The sequence below is a fragment of the Poecile atricapillus genome, chromosome 8 (genome assembly GCF_030490865.1).
Source record: "Poecile atricapillus isolate bPoeAtr1 chromosome 8, bPoeAtr1.hap1, whole genome shotgun sequence".
Lineage (NCBI taxonomy): Eukaryota > Metazoa > Chordata > Aves > Passeriformes > Paridae > Poecile > Poecile atricapillus.
Genome location: NC_081256.1, coordinates 20,260,884 through 20,282,594, shown reverse-complemented (window position 1 = coordinate 20,282,594; position 21,711 = coordinate 20,260,884). Strand labels below are relative to the sequence as shown.

General features: G+C 39.8%; 1 protein-coding gene across 1 annotated transcript in view; it reads right to left on the bottom strand.

Annotated features, from left to right (window-relative positions):
* Positions 1-15,945, bottom strand: part of PEX5L (peroxisomal biogenesis factor 5 like) — a 100,088-nt gene extending 84,143 nt beyond the window's left edge. Inside the window, exon 1 of the mRNA XM_058844005.1 lies at positions 15,879-15,945. Coding sequence (XP_058699988.1) covers positions 15,879-15,899 — 21 coding nt within the window. The 5' untranslated portion in view covers positions 15,900-15,945. The remainder of the gene's footprint in view (positions 1-15,878) is intronic.
* Positions 15,946-21,711: the final 5,766 nt, after the last annotated feature.

The window sequence follows — 21,711 nt, the reverse complement described above, 5'->3', positions numbered from 1 at the left end:
CAAATGACACTCTTTTTTTCAAAGGTGAGAAAACATTCTGATTCCTGTACCTTACAGTCTCTCCCGCAAGCTGCTCGTTTCTGACTCCCTTTTTTTGCATTTAGTCTCTTTACCACAAAATACAAAATCCTCTTAACAATTTTTTCCCCCCAAACTTACCTTGCAGTATTTTGGTAGCATATTAGCTTGCACTGGACTTTCTTCCCTGGAGCCTGGCATCAGAGTCCAAATGAGGTCATTAATCTAAAAAAGTGGAGTGGTCTCATCCTACTAGCCCTGGTTCCGGAGGGCGCCGCGCTCGGTCCCGTTCCAGTGAGCTCTGCAGCCTGTGCTGAGAGCCAGGCTCGGGGCTTCCACAGCAGGACTGCTAATGGTCAGGAGTGCACAGCTTGAGCACTGCTGTGTCAGTAGCAGGAAGCTTTTACTGTGCCTGGGTTCCTGTCAGTGCTACTAATTCAATCATACATATGCAATAAATTCACATGAAAAATTAACAAACACCTAGCCAGCAGCAGTGCCCTCTGTTCATTCTTTTTTTTTTCTACAAAAGAGATGCAGCTTTCTCTTAAAATGATTGGATTTAATGGTTTCTTTATTTCAGTATTTTGTGAAAAAAAAAATTCCTTTATTCCTAAATAGCTTCTCAATAATAATCCATGCTTTTATTCCTAGTATCTTCCATCAGATTCTCTTCTAATTACATCTCTATCATCCCATGAACTAAAAGGACTGTGCAGATGTCGGGGTGGGGTATAGCTCAGCAGCTTGCAGTGATCTGTTCCACTCAAGATCTATTTGATTTGATTCTATTTTCCATCTCTAAGATCCACTACAGATAATTTTTGGTATCATTAGTAGTAATAGCTCTAAAGGTAGTGCAGCCTAATGAGGTAAAAAGAACTTGGGACTTCTTTCTCTTCCTAAACAAGAATCCCTAGGGAATTGAGATCCAAGTATCACATCTTTCCTTATTACCTTTTTTGTGAGATTGGTGATGCTCCCTGGAGAATTGGTCTGGGATTCTACAAGCAGTAGCCTACAGCTGACACAGCCTAATGACAAAGAACTGTGTTCAGAACTGAGAACAACTCTAAAGCAAAAGCTCTGGTCCTTAACAGCAGGCTTTGTTGAAACTGTCATTCCTAACACAGCTTGAGAAAAGAGGGTGAAGTGAATGTACACATCCTCTGCCCATGGGGCAGGCTGAGATTTATAGCAGCTGTTAAAGCAGCTGGTGACCACAGTGATATGGAGGATGCCTTTGGCATATTCCTTCTCCCATAGAACCACTCCAGCCCTTGGGGCCATGTATGTCAACTGCCAGGCCCCTCTCACAGCTGCTTTTTGACACTGTAATAAACTAAAAATCACATGGGCAAGGATGTGTCCCAAGTCATACAAAGGAATTAATCTTAAATTCCAGTGTCCACCAAAGTGTTTCCTCTGAATGTAGTTATGGAGATTTAAGTATCTTAATTCTCTAGAAAATGCCTCCTCCTAAGGCCTTTAACTCTTTTGTCAGTCTTTGAGAAGGTTATCTCACTGTGTTCTTCAAAGTTTCCAGTTGATATGTGTGTTAATTACCATGCTAAGATCCCTTCCATGCTCCAAGTAGTGTACTCTGCTTTTTCTGACTGTCCCCCCATTTATGGCCTTTAACTTAGAGCTATTCAAACTGATTCTACTGCTTGGCATGAACTCTTCTGCTTCACAGCCTTTTCCAACTCTGTATCTTGAAAAGCCACTTTGAATATCTAGATCAATACAGCAGTTGTTTTTTTGCGATTGCTCAATACCAGTCTGTTCCTTTCCCTCTTATAATTATCATATTACATGTTATTAGACTTAGGAAAAAAACCATCTTATTTTAGAAAAAATGCTAGGGGCAATACATTGTAATTTTTTCTGCATTATATGAAAAACAGAGGAACATAATAATCTTTCACTGTAAGCAATAGCAAATCCAGCAAGGTCAGCTTGTTCCTGAAGACTCTGCTGGAGTGGCCCAGTGCAGTAAACTGATTTGTGGAAATCAAGAGTGGCCTCACAGTGCTTTTCCACTGAATCTATTTCTTTTGTTGTGGATTTGGAGCATACAACAATTATGAGGTAAAGCATTGAATGAACTGCACTACAGTTGATTAGCCAGACATAGATAGGATTAGACTGGGACATAGTGGTGCAAAAGAATTTGTTGTAGTTTCACAGAACCAATGGATAAAATCACAGGGGGGTCCTGTGCTATCTGCAGAAACACATGTTCAACCAGCTCCACTCCTAAAACTCTGACCCCTGGCTCAGAATGGGATTTTTCTCCTCCTCCTCCTCCTCCTCAGGCCCTGTGGCTGGGATTCAATTGTGCCATCCTGCCTCCCTTTCCAGCTGTGCTGTTACTGGGCAGGATGCTCCTGACTGGACATTCAGTTTTCCTTACCCATTCAGGGCTCTCCGTAACTGTGATACTGATCTGCTTCTCTTCCCTCCCATGAATTACTCTTCTGTCCATCTCCTATCAGCAATATCCCAGAAGGAAGAGCTATGTTTACTTGGCCAGGTTTCCATGTTTTGAAGAGAGCCCTCTTGAATTTGGGACTGCATTAATGGTATGTATTTTCCAACTCCCCTACTAACTCAGTTACATGGAGTGCACTGAATCCTGTACCACGCAGTTACACTCCAATCTCTGAGTGAAATGTGGCAAAAAATTTGGATTCAAATATAAAAGTTACTTTTAAGAAGACTTTTCATTTTTGTAAGAATAAAATAGTACCTTAGTAATTAAAAACAAAAGTGCTCTCCACAACTGGATGGTATCTTTTAGCATACATGCTGCCATGGTTCTCTGCCAGTACTAAGTATTAATAAGAAAATGACACAGGACAGAAATCTGCAATGGATTTCCTCTGGAAACTATGCTTCTCATATTTCAGAAATGATTTTGATGTCAATAAACACAAATTTTAGGGACTGCACAAAACTAAAGCTGCAGAGAAACAAATGGTAACCAGATACACTACATAATTGCTTCTCCTCTTGGATAGTGAGAACCTGTAAATATAAATCAGAGTACAATTAAATTTATGTCTGTAATATATTTTTTTTCCCTTATGAAAATGATTTGAAGAGAAAAAGAATCATAAGTGCAGTTGAACTGTTAAGCAGTGATTCTGTTCCTTTTCAAGAAGTCAGCTATTAAGACTCAAAAAAAAAAAAAAATTAAAATTGTCTTTAACTAGTAAACTTAAGAGTATTTTGTAAAGCATTTGCAGTTCTTTGATACGTGTATATTTAATTGTCAGCCGAAGTGGGAATGACAGTTCAGACATCATCTCTATGGTTTCAAAATAAAACATACACCAGAATGTGTTATATAAGTTTTTATCTGTAGATGAGTGTAAATGTTTCTATTGTACTCCTTGCTGTCCAAAAGAACGTGCAGTTGATAGCAACTACCTTCTTGTCTGAAATGCTAGATGGGATTTTAACTTTTAGAACTGTTGTTTTAGCAAGAAAGACCAGAAATCAAAGACAGCCTGTTGGCAGTGATATATTGAAAGCACCATGCAGACACCATAGTTGAAAAATAATGTTGGTTGTTTATTGTCTATTAGTGTAAGCCAAGAATTCTATTTCCTTGTGAACAGAGCTGTATAAAAGTCACTAAAAACCTTATTAGTTTTGTATTTGCAGATATGGGAACACTTTGTACATAGATTTCAGCCATTTGCTAAATTCAGGTTTAATATTTGTGGTCTCCCTAGTCTGTGTCTATCATGTCTGGTTGGCCACATCAGTAGCATCTACTCTCTAATTGTGCAAATGACTCACAGGATGAAACTCCAGCATGTTTGTGTGCATGAAGGAATAGTAAATACTTGCTTGTAAATTCACATAAAATTGCCTTATTTGATGCTTAACAAATACACAGAAACTATATGCAACAACCTGAATATAGTTTTTCTGTGATGATTAATGAATCTGGGTTCATAATTTGGAGTTATTCAACTTTTTATTTCTGGTATTTGTCAGTGACTACTTGAGAAAAAGGCAGTGGAATTTGCTTTGACAAATATAAAACACTTTGGAAATAGACATTCATTTTTTGTGTAATAGCAGGAAAAAATACTTATTCCCCTGCTTGGTAAATTTAGTGATATGCTTTTATATATCTTTTTGTAGCCAATATCCAGCGATCTCACCTATTTGGAAACTCTTTTGCTGGTGTGAATCTTGAAATTTTAAGGTCTAAGTAGCAAGTGCTCAGTACTCTACAGCACAGAACTGATAATGACTGAGAGCTGCAAGTCTGTAATGATATTATCAGATTGTGATGGAGTCCTCAGGGACATCTGTCTCCCTGATACATTGTGGGATGCAAATCACAGATATGAGATGGGACAGGAACTCCAGAAATCAGATCCTGAGGTACTTTTATGAGCCTGAATTAATCCAGAAATAATTTTCTGACTCAGTACAGGGACAGAGCACTGACTCTAAGATGTGATCCCTCCCAAAAGAACAGTCCAAAGTGAGTTCAGTAGTTTTTCCTGACTAGGACTGCAAAAATGAAAACTGAGTTCTCTTATTTAAGACCACATGCTCTAAATAATAATTAACAATAAACAATGCATTTGTTTCTGGAGCTCAGCAGAGAAAAGTGAGCTGGTGGTAGTACAGAAAAAGAGCTTAGTCCTGGCTCAGCCAATGTCAGGGAAAATATCCCTACTGGTTCTGATGGGTTCTAGTTTATATCCTCATGCACACAACATTTTATTAAAATACATTTAAGCTTCCTGTTAGACAATGTTGACACAGCTGGTGATTTCCAGCTCTCGATGCCCACTTGCAGGAACATGAATATGAGATGGTGAAAGGCTTCAGTGTCTCTAATGTGAACCAATGAGTTTAGCTGTATGGGGGAAATACATTTCCTCTGATTGTAAAGGTTTTAGATGAAGCAAAAACATGAGTTCAGCTGAGTGGGAGACTTGATAAGAAAGCTGGCAGAGAGAATATTCAAACTTTAGAGCTCAGCTCTACTCAAAATGATGTTTTGGACTTGGCAAAGTGGCACAAATTTGTCACTGCCTGTGTGGGCCTCTTAGCAGGAGGTTACTCAAGCTGTGAAGACAGTCAAGCCCTCTGCAGCTGTAACAGGAAAACTTTTGACTTCTTGAAGTTGAGTATTTTGGTCTTTCTGAACAAGAGTTGGAGTGTGTTTCTGCTGAAGTCACAGAAATTTGAGAAGGTAATTTCTGAAAGACTTCTGAAGACAACTTCAAAGGGGTGACTGAGAGGGGACCCTCGTTAATTTGTATAAATATCTAAAGGGAGGGGGTCAAGAGGACAGACCAGGCTCTTCTTGGTGGTGCCAAACAATAAAAAAGGAGGTAATGGGCAGAAACTGATGCACAGAAAGTTCCACCTGAACATGAGAAAGAACTTTCCTGTGCAGTGACTGCGCACTGGAACAGATTGCCTGGAGGGGATGTGGAGTCTCCCTCACTGGAGGCACCCCAGAACCATCTGGACACAATCCTACAGTGTGTGCTCTCAGATGACCCTGCAGAAGCAGGATGTTGGACCACATGATCCACTGTGGCTCACTCCCACCTGAACCATTCTGTGATTCTGTTAAGACAAGGAAGGTGTTGTTCCTGCACTGAGGTTCAGTCTTCTGTCTCAAAAGCAGCATGTCATACCAAATCTCTCAGCAACTGATTGTGCTTCATCTTAAAGTAATTAATTTTTTTGCTTCCACTATCCCAACTGGAAGGCTACTGGAAAGTCTTGATTGCTCTAATGATCAGAAACTTTCTTCTAATTTCCAAACTAAATTTATTCACAGCTGGTTAATATCCATTTGTTTCTGTGCCAGTTTTGTTCTTAGCTAATTTAGGTTTTTCCATATCTGGTGTTTATCTCCCTGATGCATTTACATGCTGTGATTATGGTCCTGCTGAGCTGTCATTCTGCTCAATGAAATAAGCCAAAATCTTTTGGTCTCTTGTAAGATAAAGTTTCCCTTCTCCTTGATCATCCTTCTTTGGACCTGTTTCCATGACTCTCTTCTGTACTTCTTTCTCAACTGAAAATCTGCTACTGGCATTGTCAGCTGGCACTGATATTTTCCTGACTATTCTGGAAAGAACTCTTCTAAAACTAGATCTGCATCTGTCTTTTTTATGGATGTATTTTATCGACAACTTACAGCCATTACGTATGTGCAAGTCGTTCTTCACAGTAATTTCTAAATCATAGTCCATGGCTTAGGGTAGGTTTTTTGTTATTGATGATCAGCACTGTTAAATGAAATTGTATTTTTATCGTTGAAGTACAGAGGGGTCGCTCTGTGTAGTGACTGAAGCTCAGCAGTAGCGAATGTTTCCCAATATTGACGATGTTTTCCAGCACTGAGTAATCAACAAATGCAGCAACCATCTTCCTGTTTCTGGTACATTTATGGATGAAACATCAGAAACAACCACTTCCAACAGTGATCCACAAAAACCTTCCCTATTAAACTTTCCTCAGTATGACAGTCCTTCCTTTAGTGCTCTATTTTTCATTTCCTCGTGAATGAGTTTCCTGCCTTCTTTACAGATTTACTGCTATTCTTTACTTTCTCCAGCTTCAATAATAATTTCTTTTGTAACACCATAACAAATGCTTACCAAAGATCGTATAGATCAAGTCAGTTATACCTCCCTTGCCTAAAACCCCAGTTACTATAACAGAAAACACTGTTGCATTAGTCCGACATTACGTTTTCCTGAAAAATTCAAATAGCATTTTTTCTTTTTTTTTTCTTTTTTTTTTTGGTCTAGTTTGCTTAGTTTTCCTTGAAGTCTGTTCCTGAAAACTTTGAGGATTACAGAGAGCCATATGGGTATCTGGGCTGTTAGTTGTCTTACCATTTTTCCCACCTTATCTTAAATCTGGTATATTTTCTGTTGTTCTGTTCACATTCATAACTAGACTATAACATATTTTCAACCAAGTCTCCAATTTAATATAACACATTTCTAGTAGCTGAAGAATTCATACCCTCTTGAACATTTTGGTTTTGCACTGTAAATTAGGTTATCCATAATACAGATGCCACTTTGAGTATGTTTTGCTTTTCCTCCCCCTTTTTCGTAACAAAAAAATTCCCAATGATTGTTTTAATATATTTTAATATATTTCTAAAATCAAAATAAGCTGTACTTTAGGCAACTTGTATTTTTCCTTCTGTCTATGAGGAACTATCTCCATTCCTTGTGTGTTCTCCCTACTCTGTGTTAAGGCATAACCTCAACAATTTAACAATTGAAAATATTAGTTGTGAAACTTCTGAAAAAAATTTTGCTCATTTTCTTTGGGTCCAGGCTCTTAATACAACCAACACCTTTTGTTTTCTGTCTTTCCTGAACAGCATGTAATCCTTTCTTGCGAGTGCTACAAGGATTATTGTTCTTTCACTATTCCCATGTACTATCTAGCTGTCTTCTAATAATTACAAATCCTTTTGTTTGCACAGGTTCAGGCAATCCTATGCATCCCTTCCAGCTGTATGTATCTTGCCACCTTGTGTAAATTACCTGGACTGGGTAGAGTGGTAATATCAACAATGTTTTCTACTGTTGAGAACCAAACCAGCACTCACTTCCTAGTTTCCATACTTTTGCATTTTTTTTCTCTGTTGTACATCTTAATTTCCCCCCTTTCTTTCATGTAACATTCTTTCTTGTATTCTCTTCTCAAAGCCTTCTTAAAATTGTCCTGGTTCTTAAAAGGAGTGTTAGACAACAAATAGCAAAAGATGAAAGATGTCATCTACATCTCAAGCCTGCAACTGGAAAACTATATTCCTTGTTAAACTTCCATGAATGACAGCAGAAATAATCTGTCACTTTGATGAGACACATGTCAAGCTGTATTTTTTATTTCATTAATCATTTCTGTCACATTTCTATCATAATTCCTATGACAATGGTGTCCAAGGCCATATTGAGGACTAAGGTCATCTCCTACCTAGCATAAATAATATGAATCTGTTCTTTTGTTTAAAATATGATATCTTTTTTCAGATTTTATGAACAGTAATCTGACAGATTACTAACAATTCAAAATGTGATGTTTACTCTCAGTTTTACATAATACTCAGAAATACTCAAAAAAGCTTCTATTTATTATATCTTTGTTTATTCCTACATTAATATTAGCAAAATTGACCACAGGAAATTCTGTGAGGCTAAACTCTAATATTCCGCATTGCTTATTAAGAACCATATTTCTGTATTTCAGGCTAGGCTTAAACGGGCAAGTATTTCCCCTCAACTGATTTTTAATTAACAGTGATTAAGAGTTCCTGGACCTTTTATCGATACACCTACTAGTCAGAACATGCTGGATTTGAAAACACATTTTGTGACAGCTTTCCTGCCCCTATCCAGGAAATGCTGTATTCACTCCTTGACACTCTATTGGAACCCCACTGGTGACATTGGGAAGACAGAAATGAATGTGAAAAAGGCTTGGAAGCAAATGACTCTGTTTTTTATAACACTGTAATTTCAAATTAGATTCACTAATATAAAGGTTAAGATTCAGCTGGCTCTAATGTTGGGGAGGCAAATTTTAAAGTTTGTTTCCTCAGCTTTAAAGTCTATAAAGCCAAATGACTGATAGTAAGTACATGTCAAAATAATTCTGAAGGTCTTATTTTTAAATGTCAGTGGACAAGAGCATCTGAATTTCTTTTATGCATCTCATAACAGCAAATGAAGTCATAATGTATTCAAGAAAGGTAATTTGTCTGAATTCATTGCACAGCATCTTCCTTATCACATATGCTCTTCTTGTTGTTCTAAATGCATAGATGTTATTTTGTTCTAAATGCATATTTTATTGAAAAATGCTGTCCAAAAGTGTTGGTAACTTGTATTCAACATCCATATTGGGATAAGAGGTGTAAAAAGGAAATGATATGAAAAGAACACGTTCCCAAAAGAGAGCAGACTGCTCTAAGAGAAGTGAACATGAAGCAGTAGAGTGTTCCACATTTTACAGAGAAACTCACAAAGACTATGGTTCTTTTCCTGTAGGGATTGCCAAAATAGAGAAGCATGTGAGAAAAGTGAATTTATGGGCACAGATCTACCCTGCAAATGTTGTAGATAATATTCAGGTGTTTTTTTTTAAAGTTGGCTACTTCCTTTCTCGTGACAGTCCCCTATTGCCTCCTAATCCCTATAGAGCTTGTGAAGAGGGAGCTCTGCTGGTGACCAAATTTTCCACCATCAATTCACCTCCTTCTACTCGTGGCAGTGAGTAGAACTTTGCTGTGGGACACTTTCTTTTTGTGGCCAAGTCCTGCAGAGAGGGGACTCAGCCCCTGCTGCACACAGCAGTCACAGCCTGGCTGAGCTGGCTGGAAGGAAAACACAGCACAAATGTGGCAGGAGGCAAAACATCTCATGAAAGCCTTCAAACCTGAGCAAGGAGCAGAAAATTAACCAACAGCACAGTGAGAGGAGCAACAGTGTACATATACATGTACAATAGCAACAACTATATGAGTGTCCTGATAGGCAGTGGAGAAGTAGAGGAAGAAAACTTAATGCTTCCATCTAATATGCCAACCTGGAGAACTTTGGTACGAAATGTTTTGTTTTGAGAGGAACTGCAGTAATGCTGACACATGACTAATTGTGCAGACTTTGGGAAAATCACATTCAGGGGCTAACATTAAACTTTGGGTTGTGATTTGTATTTCTGGGCATGGGTAAACTGATGAGACATGGATTTTTTTCTCCATTGCGTATAATGAGTTTCACTTACTTGGTATTTTAGAATTTACTTTATTTATATGCAAATAAACCACTGGAAGTAAAACTCATGTACCAATGACTCAGAACTTCAAAAGCCTGAGAGCAGAGCAATGAAATATTAGACTGTTTATAATAATTCTAACCTGGCAGAAAAATTTGCTGAATTTGGTCTTTATGATTCTTAGACATTTTATTAGAAATATTACTGGACAATGATGAAAATCCATAGCTACAGAAAGCCACCTCCTAGCTTACATGCCATGACACTGATTAGGAAGACAAATGCTTTTCCCAGTTTTGCAGCATCACCTATTTCTGAAAGACAGTATGCAAAATTAGATTCTGTGATACAAACAACTTCTATGTACTTTGTGTGCTGAGTAGATTAATTCTAAGTACTAATTCAATGCTTTTATCTTTTTTATTTTCAACATTTGCAAAAAGAGTAGTAAATTAAGCTGGATAGACAATTTTAAATGGATCTGCTTTGTACCTCAATGCCCTTTTTTAAAGCTTGCTTAGAAACAAGATTATTATAAATTACAAAATATTCTACACCTGAGTTATGAGACTGTATTTCCTAAAGTCTACATTTCTGTATTAATTATTTTTTCCATCCTTTCATGCCCCTTGTTCTATCAGGACAATTCATCCTGATACAGCCGGTGGACTTTATCCCAGCTTTTTATCCTCTTCCTTTGCTTAGTAAACTGTGACAACAGTGGTAGATTAAAGAAATAAAGTACAGCATGGTTCCTGAGTAAACAGTGCCTCTTTGGTGAAAGTTATATACTGGGTTTAGACTAACATTTATATTAATATATGACGGAGACTACGCTAGGGAATGTTGTTTTTCTATGTTTGGAATGAATTTAATTCCAGACTAGAGGGGTGGATCTTTAGTTAGTTAGTAAAAGTTCTTCCTAATTTACATCCAGTAAAAATACAGCATGAGCCAAGAATTTCTGAGCCTTTGCAAGATTTTTTACTAGGCTCTCGTAAAGCTGCTCAACAGCTTCAAGGGATGCTTTTCTTTACCAGCACTGCAAATGCTCACAATTTTTACAGTTTAGGTCTGTGCCTTCACCAAATGCAATTTATCATCTACTTTCTTTGAATGAACCTCATTCTATGAAAGTGAGCTCATTAGCTTTACCTTTTTTCAGTTTACAAGCAGTTCATGATCTGCTGTTCAAAACTTTGTAAGAACTGCTACTGAAATACTGGAAAATATCAAGGTAAAATGGAAAACATACCACCATAAAGACTACCCTAGTATTGTGAATACTTTTAGAAAAGAGTTGTAATAATAAAATATTATCAGTTTATCATAATGTAATTTTACCTAGGCTGGGAGTTATGATTCATAGATACCACTAGAGATCAGTTAGGATTCCAGCCATGTGCCCAGATTTTTAAAATTTTGTAGCTTAAAGTTATTATGTTGGTACTAACAGCTGAGCAGAGATTCAATTTAGTGTTGAATCAAATTTTGCATTGTGCATATTCTTTGTGGGTCATTTCATTAATGTAAAAATGCACATCACTTTTTTTTTTTTATTCATAGCTGTTTAATAGCTTGGGGTTTATTTATTTTAGGTAGCAGTGTAACCAACACTAATATTACAGTATTTTTAATAGGTTTTTAAGTAAACCAAAATGGGATTTGCTGTTGCAGTAAATACGGAGACTGTTCTGCTTCCCTTTCCTCAGTGAGTTAGCTGTGTCTTAAATGTTGAGAAATCAGTGCAAAAATGCCTTTTATAAAATATTTAGCTATGCTTTTCAGGCCCACTAAAACATGTGGAGCCCTTGAAGTGCCTTCTTGCAAGAATTTTCATGTACACATACTTATTTTTTTGTAGACCCACTACGATCATATAGGTGTGTGTTCAGCAACTGAAATCATAATGAAATGTGAATTATTAATATGGATCATTTAATGCAAATAGGAAATGCCAATGGTACAATGTTAAATATCACAACACAAGAATTAAACTGATTGCTTATGCAATTAAAAGTTTAGGAGACAAACTATCTGATCTGGAACTCGGCCAAGGCATTGTGACTAACAAGCCTGCTCCTGCAAAAAAGTGCCAGAGGATCTCTGATACCCCTGTGTGGTCAAGATTTCTGCTTTGTCTAAATTAAGCCATCTTGAAACATAACACTGCCATATATAAAATTCCATGCCAACATTTGGCAAAGCGCTTCTCCTGTTCAAGCATTTGTGCTGGGGAAGGCTGACTAAATACAGAATCAGGGCAAACAGTTTTGAAAGCATTTATTTTGAATTTCATAGGAAGCCAAATGCTGTGCAAATCCCATTCTGTGACTGAAATTTGCCCCCTGTTCATTTATAGAACTTTCATAAAAGTCAACAGGAAGACTGGTACCAGGTCCATAATATACTATAAAAACTTTAAAACATCTTATAGTTGGTTGTTAAAATGACAGCAATTTCAGAGCAGTGATTGGGGGTTGAACTCGGCTTATGTTCTGCTTCCATCTGGTCTGCTACTGTTTTGTTGAAGATGGAAAACAGCACACAAAGGATTGCACACATTATCCTAAGAGACAAATAGTCCCTTTCACCTGTACAGTTTAACATTTAGACTTGGCTCTTTTGCCTTATCTGTGAATCCCAGGGTGTGCTTCTGTATCCATCAGGTTCCACCCTGCCAGAGCCTACATCTACTGAATTAAACAGGACTTCTTACATAACTGAGGTTGTACATTTGCGGGCAAACAAGCCGTGCTGAAGTCCTGAGCTCCTCTTTCTCATGCAGAAGCCTCACCCCCAGCCCAGGAGGGGCAGCCGGTGCCTCAGGACCCACGGCAGTCCCTGCTCTGCTTCGCGCGGTCACTGCGCAAACCCAACCGCTCGCTAAACACGGAGAAATCAAATGCTTAAGCCCATTAGGATGGTGAAACAGCTTTGAAAGAGCTCCTGTGGCACTGGACTCCTCTGCATCCTAGTGCTGGTCATGGTGCTGGATCTGTGGAAAGCCACTTCTCCTGGTGTTTTACCTGAAAGCATGTGGAGCGCAAGTGGTGACAAAGCCAATCCTACAGAAAGGCACCTGGAAATGTGAAGGCAGGACGCACCTTCTTTTTAGATATTTTAAACTGCCTTTGGAGTTTTAGCTTAGGACCTCTCTAGTTGTTTCCGTGTTGTGAGGTTTCACTTAGAAACCAGTAAGAAATCTAAACTTAAAATCTAAAGAAAATCTAAATCTTAGAAAATCCAAACTTTGGAATAAACTGTCATTTTCTGGCTTTTGGGAAAAAAAACCCAACAAACCTAATCTGTACTATAAACAAAAATTTAATAGATACACACATTATGACCTGATGTGGTAAAATACTTTCGGTGCTGGACTTCAGCAGAGCTTAAATGCAAAGTACATTTCATCTACACTTGAACAAATTACTGAGCTTACTCAGAAATTCTATTTCCCACTGAAGCTGATAATGATTGATGCCTCTTCAAGATAGGTAACTTCCCAATCTCTGTAATTATGCTTATTACCTTGCCACCATTGTTAAGGTTCTTCCCTTTTAGAATTATTCCAAGAATTAGCTGAGTTACAGTAGATTATTAGTGAAACATGGGCTCTGCAAACATATTTTAAAATAAGTGGACTATGGAATGAATTCTGCAGATTTTACTTTTACATCTGAGAGAAGATAACAGTAGGGAAAAGGGAAATGATTACTGGAATTCTAAATCTGATCCTACATTTGATCCCTATAACTTCAGAAGAGCTATTGCTTTAAAGAGTGTAGGATCAAGCATTATATATTGGCCCATCATTTTGCATTTGGATGTACCCAGGTAGCGTAGTTTACCCAGCTAAACATCCCACCTTCTCTTCAAGAAGAGTAAGTTCTATTAAGGGCTCAGTGCTTTAAAAATGAGATTATTTTTGCTTAGAAGTTCAGAGTGCTGACTTATGTGTCTGACTTGATCCACCCAAATTGGGATGAGTTTATGGTTCACCTTATTTTAGATTAACAGGTAACTGCAAATCGTTCTTCGTAACTTTGTAGAAGTCTTAGAAGTCTTGGGTAGTAAGAAAGGACCTATAATGCTTAAAACGTGCTGACATTTTTCTTAGCGTGAGGTTTGACAATGTGTTTGTATGGTAACTTAGTTTATGTTCCAACATGGTTTAATCAACATTACAGTAGATCATTTCATTAGAAAGAAATTAGGTTTTTATTGTCTTTGCCTGACTCACTTAAAGGCTCTAATTAAGGAGATACTAAACAAGAAAATCTCTCCTAAGGCTTTAGGCTTTGTAGATGTTATCTGAAGCTCATTAATGCTTCCTGTTAGGACAAAAATATATTCAAAAGTTTGGATGATGAACTGAGGTGGGCTTTTGTTTTTAAAAATGACAAGTGTACTCATAAGTAATAGTATTTTTACTTCAGCAAACCTTTTAAGAGAATTTGATTAGAATTTAATTATATTTGAGCTAGCAAAATAGAAGTATTTTGAAAGAAAAAATTAAAGTACACCAGTCACAACATATTTGCGTGTTTTGACCTTATTTCCTACTCCCATATTTATTATCTCCTATATTCCTTAAATCAAACTATTGTGAGTTTGATTTGAATGTTTTAATGACTCAGAAAATTTACAGTGCTGTGAAACACCTTAAGATTCCATTAGATTTCCTTTTATAAACTGCTGTACATCTGTTGAAATCTTGCAAGATGTAACTCACAGCAAAGAACTTCTGCCTACTTCAGGATGTAAATACCTATTTGGCAATGTCCCATTCAGCAGCATTGTTTATAGGATTGGTTTTGTGTCTTAACCTTATTATCAGAAATAAACGATAATAAGCATACTCCCTCCATTGATTACATCTCTTGTTAGAACCTGTTTGCTCTCCTATTACAAGCAGGATTATGACACATTATTTATCACTGCTGCGACCAGATAACACAAACATGAAAGAGGAAGCGGTATCATTCAGTTCTGGAAGGCAGTGCTGAATCAGAGTCCTCTCCTAACTCATCTGTTCCGTGCACAGCCCCGGCTCTGGCCATTCAGGCAGTGTTTAAATGCTGTGCAGAGTCAGAGAACAGAAGTGGTCAGCTCGCACCTCCTGAGGCTGCAGTTCCTTCCTGAACAGCCTCAGTGCTAACACCACCACACCAAAGCTGGTGCTACTGGGCGTGATAACAGCATTTGAACATTCCTGCCAGTGAACACCGAGCCAGACTGAGTCCAAAAGCAAAGGAATTAATCTGGAAGATCAATGTAAACCTTCACTCCACTTTGTTACTTCCTCCTTCAAAACAGACTTGGCTTTCCAAGAGCCATGTGAAGGAGAGCGGGAGTCAAGGTTAAAGCCATCAGGTCCAAGGCAGTAGAATGTTTTTCTCAGGGATGGGTGTATTCTGCCAAGGCAACGTAGATCAGTAGGATCATGAGACAAGATTTCTGCCTAAAATCTTGAAGTCTCTTCGCCATGTGTTTGAATTCATTCTACAAAGTCATTCCGTGGCTTAGCAAAATCAATCCTCATCCCGTGTCGGGAGGGAAGAATAGAAATCCATCACCTTTAAACACAACACACTGAGCAAATCGACAGTTTTAGTGTGATGTGAAATCTTTGCAGATTTTACAAAGCAAGCGCTCTGTCTTTTCCCTTATTGTTTGCCCTTCACTTGACATACAGGAAGAGATGCATCAAGAGGATGGCAGGAGACATGTGTCACTTAAAGCATGCCGTAACAATGTTTGCCCTGGAATACTCCCTTGAATCTGTTTGAACAAGCAGGCATCATACGTGGAAAAATACACCGAGAACTTCACCTAGTTACAAAGTTGACAGAACCCCTTTGCCATCCTCCCCCCCGCGAGCAGCGCCAGCCCCGGGCACGCCGCTCCCTTTGGCCCCGGAGTGCCACGGTCACACCGCACCGGGTCACTTGTTGCACGGTGCCAGGGTGGCATCTCCCCTTTGGCTCAGCCCGCCGCAACTTGCCGGAGCCGCGTTTGAGCGGAGCCCGCTCGGAGCCGCCGGCGCGCCGCCCGCGTACCTGCATGTGTCCCTGGTACATCCTGCCGTGGCTGCTCCGCTGCCCCTCCGGCCGGCAGGGTGGCTGTGCGCTGTGCTCGGGCACTGCTCCCGGCCGCTCGACTACAAGAAAGAAAAAAAAAAAAAAAAAAAAAAAAAAGGAAGAAAGAAAAAAAAAAAAAAGCCTAACCCTGAACGAGCTATTTTTGGCTAAAGCTCCGTTTGTCCTGGCAGCTCCTGTACTGGTTTCAGTAACCCAGAGCTGTTTGCCGCCCTCCTCTCTCCTCGCTGCCTCTGTTTCCCCCCGCGAGGCGGTGCCGGCGCTGCCCAGGAGCCGCTGCTCGGGGGTGCTGGGCAGGCGGGCGGACCCGGGCAGGGCTGCGGGGCGGCCGGGCGGGGAGAGCCGCGGGGCGGAGCGGGGCCGCCGCTGCTGCCGGGCCTCGCCCGCCCGCCCGCGCCGCGCCTCGTCCCGCTGCAGCCGCCCCGGCCTGGCGGCCCCGGCCCCGGCCGCCCTCCCCCGCCTCCCGCCGGCAGCCCCGGCCTCCTTCCCGCCCCCCTTCCCTCCTCCTCCTTCCTTCTCTCCTCCCTTCTTCCCTCCCTCCCTCCGCAGGGGCAGCGCGCAGCATCCAGGGAACGCGCGGAGCCCCGCGGTCACCGGGCGGAGCCCCCGGGATCCCGCTGGAGCCGCGCTTCCCCAGCCCCACCGCCCCGCCAGGGCTGGCGGCTCCCACTGCAGACATTAAAGGAAAAAAAAAAATACAAAACAGCCCGAAAAAAAAAAAAAAACCCAAAACAATCCCTACTAAGCCTAACAGCAAAAATCGGAACGTCCCGGAGCCAGGACTCGGCAGAACCTGAATGTGGCCCACGGAGCCTCCGCGGGTCGCGAGTTTCGCCTCCCCGCGGGAGCGGAGCGCAGGGAGCGGCTCCGGCGCATCCCGGCCCTGGGCGCTGCTGCGGAGCGGGAGCGGCGGCGCTCCCGGCCGAGATTAACCGGGTTTCGGCAAAAGGATCGGGCCGGGCCCTACCTTGTGCTCTGCGTATGAAGAGCGAACGTGATCTGTTGTGATTCCCAGAAAATAGCAGGAGGCTCTCGTTCTGGCTTGGTAGTATCGCTTAGGAGCGTTTTTCAACGCTTGCCAAAGACGCTGTTATATAGGCAAAAATCTGGCACCGGCCCGTAAGTGCAAAATTCTGACCTTGTAAACTGGCACAACAGGCCTGGCTAAATCCTGCAGGAGACACCTGCATCATCTTGGATCCAGATTTTTTCTCTACTTCGCCACCTCAAACCTGAAACTCCCAATCTGCTAAAAGGAGCCGCAGCTTCAATTTCATCGTAAATTTCTGCCCTACCCAGTGTGTCTATATTCAGTAGCACACAAAACCTCCAGCGCCTAGAATTTGCTAGATTGTGTAATTTCTTGGCTCTGAGCTCTCAAGTTTCACTATTAAACTACACAAAACTTTATGATGCTTCTGATAGACCAGAGCAATCCAACCTGAAGAATGCTCCTGTACTAAAGCAATGCAAAATAGATTTCTTATCCCTGAAACCAGCACATTTGTATCATCATAGCTCTCATTTCAGCTGACTTAAAAAGCCTTTTTGAAGTGTTCCCACTCAGCTAAAAAAAAGGGTTTTTGCAGAACACGAGTTCGTAAAGTCTTCAGTGATGGCATAAGCAAAATCTATCCAATTATTTTTTTTTTCACTTAGGCTTAAGAGTTTTATCTTTTAGATAGATAGCAAAAGTGACAGTTCTCTTACATCCAGTGAATACGCATCCAGCTCCCTGAGATTTTCAGAGCAGCCGAGGAGTTTAGCCATGTATTGGTGATAAAAGGAAATAAGAAATGAATATTTTTTTTTTGTCTAAATCCCTTAAGCTGCTTTGAAAACCTCAATTAAGAGCTGATGAGCTTAAAATACATCTTTTTGGGGATTGGAATCTTTATGGGATTGTCCGTACATGTTAGACATATATTACTGTAAAACTTCACAAAGGGTGACTGCACTTAGGTGAAAATACCAGATTTGAATGACCATAGTTTCACTTAAAATACAAAATATGGAGAACATATTTTTCAGATGTGAATATTTGGCTGCCTTTGTGCTCAATTGATAACTTCAGGTCTAGGTGAAAAAAAAAACAAGACCTAGTTATACTTGGAGCCCTGATGTCTTTGCTGTTTGTTGAGATTTATTAGACTATTTAGCTTTTAGTAATCTTGAAGCTGCAATTTTTCACTCTGACTACAGTAGATCCAGAGTGTCCATTCTTGTGTCAGTGTGCAGGTTTTCTGTAGTAACAGAATGTTTCTAAAGCACTTGAAAATATCTTCTTCTTACTGTTTTTTATTGTTGTTGTTTTAAGTCTGAGGCTCATGTGTTTTTCTCAGGGGGAAAACGGGGGCATTTGTCAATGCCAGTGTGTAGCAATATCTCTTTTTACTAAATCTAAGTATATGCATTGTGATTTAATTTTTGCATTGTGATTTAATTTTTTCCTACAGGGTATGAAAGTCACACTTAACAGTAGAAGAGTTATTAATTTAGCAATGGTTATTCATGCTATGTTATTTGTGAGTGAGGGACAAACACTGGTAGAATTTGTCAGGATCCATATGCTAGAGATTAACAGTGTAGTGTGTTACAGGCATTTTTCCCAATGCATCTGAAGCAGGTGCATTCATTGCACAATTTGTTGGTGATGGCACATTGATGTCACACTTTGGCAGGATTTGAGTGATCCAGTAAAGCCAGACAGATCCAGCTTTTGCCTTTTTCCTTAGCAGGGGCTAACTCGTTTGTCAGTGGTTGGGAAGAAAGCTGGCAGAGCAGCAGAGCAGAGATGGGGGAGATGTGAGCAGGGACAGAGGGGCTGGCAGGGGCTCCTGCTTGGAGCTGTTCAGATATGGTCCAGCCCAAGCCACACTCCCTGCTCTGCTTCCATGGCTGCAAACTCTGCCTTGGCTCTTGCTCCTCACCAGAACAAGCTTCAGCGAGAGTGTTTCTCTCTCCATCTAACCTAATCTGGAATCAGTGCATGATCTTTATTACTCAGTTATACTGCAGCTTAAAAAATGCAGTTCTGGGTTGCACAGAAAGCATTAATGTGCAATTCTGTACCATACATATGAAGGCAAGTTCTTTACAGCTTAGAAACAGGTGAGTGCCAGGATTCATGGTCTTCTCTGACTCTGCTCTGTTTATGAATGTGAAAATCTGTTTTGGTACAGGGCATAGATAATTTCACAAGGTTCACTTGCTTAAAATGCTTTGAAAACATTTTTCTTTTGTGGCCCCTTTTGGTCTGTCTGTGTGGCTGCATTAATATTTGAACCAGTCATGTCTATGTGCTATGATCTCTCTAAGCTTAGTTGTTTGTTATGGCAAAAATGGAAAAAATCATGGTAGAAGATATGAAAGTCATAATGTTTGTTAAGAAAAAGAAAAGTCACCATATGGCTCAACAGATTTTAATTAATATTAAATTGCCAGGGGAAATTTTGAAGGAAGTCAAATAAAAATCCTTTATTTTACAAATAAATGCTCAGATTTTGTTTTTGAATACATTGCTGGGGCAACTGGGACTATTGGGAAGGCTGAAGACAGTAATCGGGGTGCAGGGGCATTCTCAGAAATACAAGGTGCACAGGGTGATTTTGGAGAAGATGGCAGCTACCTAGTTACTGTCAAAACCCTGACAGTTAAGTACCCTTGAGAGGTGGTAGATATTTCATTCCTTTAGACCTTACTGATATTTATGTCATCCTGTAAACTTTAAAAAATACTCTTAAATCACTGACTGTGAAACTGCACAAGCCCATTTATATAGATTCCAAGTTAACAACACTTATTCTAACATTCTTCATTAACAGGCAGGGTCTGTTATTTCCATGCCAAGAAACCACATGGCAAGGGTAAGTCACAATTTTTATTAGGAAAATCTTGTACTGATAAATAAGGCTGCACACTTCATGTAGAAAAAGGAAAATATCCTTGATGTGTTGTGTGCAACGAAGTGTTCAAAGGAAGAGTTTTAAATGCAAATTAAGGGGGATAAGTTTGTAGCATTGGAGACTTGGAGGGGCCACTTTGGGACACTTCTGCCTCTGGAACCTCAGTAGGTTTCTGTATCCATCACTCAAGGGTGCTGCTCTGATCTCTCTGAATCTCTGGGGGTTTCTCATGTGTGACAACAGATTGTGTTGCCAGCACCCAACAGTAGTACATGTTTGGTCATAAAGACACAGATTTGCTGCTTTGTTCAAGAATAGATTAATGTTTTGGTGCATATACGTTGTATAAAACATCAGTCTATTAGCTCATGTAACCATGGAGATAAGCAATTTGCATACATGGAAACTCTTTGGGTTCATTTATGCCTAGTGCCTATATTTTATTAAGAAATAGATCTTTACAAACATTATCATTAATAAATATTTTCATTAATGCTATTTTCTGCTAACTGAGAATAATTGGCCTAATTTGTGAAAACATGGAGCTGATTAAAAATTAACTACTGAATATAACCTAGCTTTTTCTTAGACTCATGTGAGGTTGCAGAAAACTGTCAAAATTAATATATTAATAGTGTTAAACTTTATCAATAACATACAATTAGGATTTGTAATATTGTTAGTTCTGACAGATTCTAATTACTCTTTATACTTTGTTTTCTAATGGCAGCTATAAGGTATGAAAGGTACAATCACACATTAGTGAAAGTGCTAATTATATTATGTGTATTTACACATTCCTTTCCTGTGCTAATGTGTTTACATATGTTTAGGGAATACATATAAAGAAGGTTTTTGAGATTCTTTACATGCTTCAATGAATAATAAATTTGAACAAGACACAATCCAAAATTAATTTTAAAAAGCTGAAAGTTTTGCTAATGGTGCATATACAACGTTTAATTAAAAAGACTCAATGTAGAAACCACCAGCCACAGTAACAAATGGCAATTAGACAGTAGCTATTGCAAGTAGAATACAAACAGTAACATTCTTCATTATGTTGGAGTCACAACAGTTTTATTCACCTGTAGCTCTGTATCTCTTAGTATATACCAACCTAGAACTTGTCAGCAGAATGAGGAATAATATCACATTATTACAGATTGTAACCAGCATAATTGCAAACTCCCGGTCCTGTTTCAGTTGGAATTCCTGTTGTTGTGGCCCTGTTTTATGTGTGGCCTGTCCCTTGTTGCCCCAGTGTGATGTGCAGGGTAAGTGCTGTGAGTGGCACTGGGGGAGCAGTGCAGCTCTGTCCTGGTCAGCTCTCGTTGTACGTGTTGGAGCAAGGCTGGAGCTTCACAGGATCACAGAATATTTCTGGTTGGAAAAGACCACTGGAGGTTATCCAGTCCAACCCCTCCCAAGGCATGGGCACCTGAAGCAGATGACACAAGAACATGTCCAGGTGGGTTTGGGAAGTCTCCAAAGAGGGAGACTCAGTGCAGCCTGTCCCAGTGCTCTGCATCCTCAGTGTGAAGTTCTTCCTCATGTGACAGTGAATGTTCTTATGGTTTAGTTTATACCTAGTCTGTACTCTCCTGCCCATGTCTGAAACAAGTACTGTGGAGAAATTGTGACTTCCTTGGGAAAGGTGAGCTCTGAGTGGGTTTGCATTGATCTCACTTTTCCCACTTGTAATGAGCTCAGCAGGAGCTGAGAGAGCATACGAGCCATGGTCATAGAGTAACACATCATCCACATCAAATCATCAAATCATCAGGACAGGAAATGGCCTCCCAGTAGGTCTGTCCTGCCTTTACCCTGCATGGTTGTGTTTCTTAGCACCATAGTTACTGTTTGTCCAGCCACACAGTCAGTTCCTA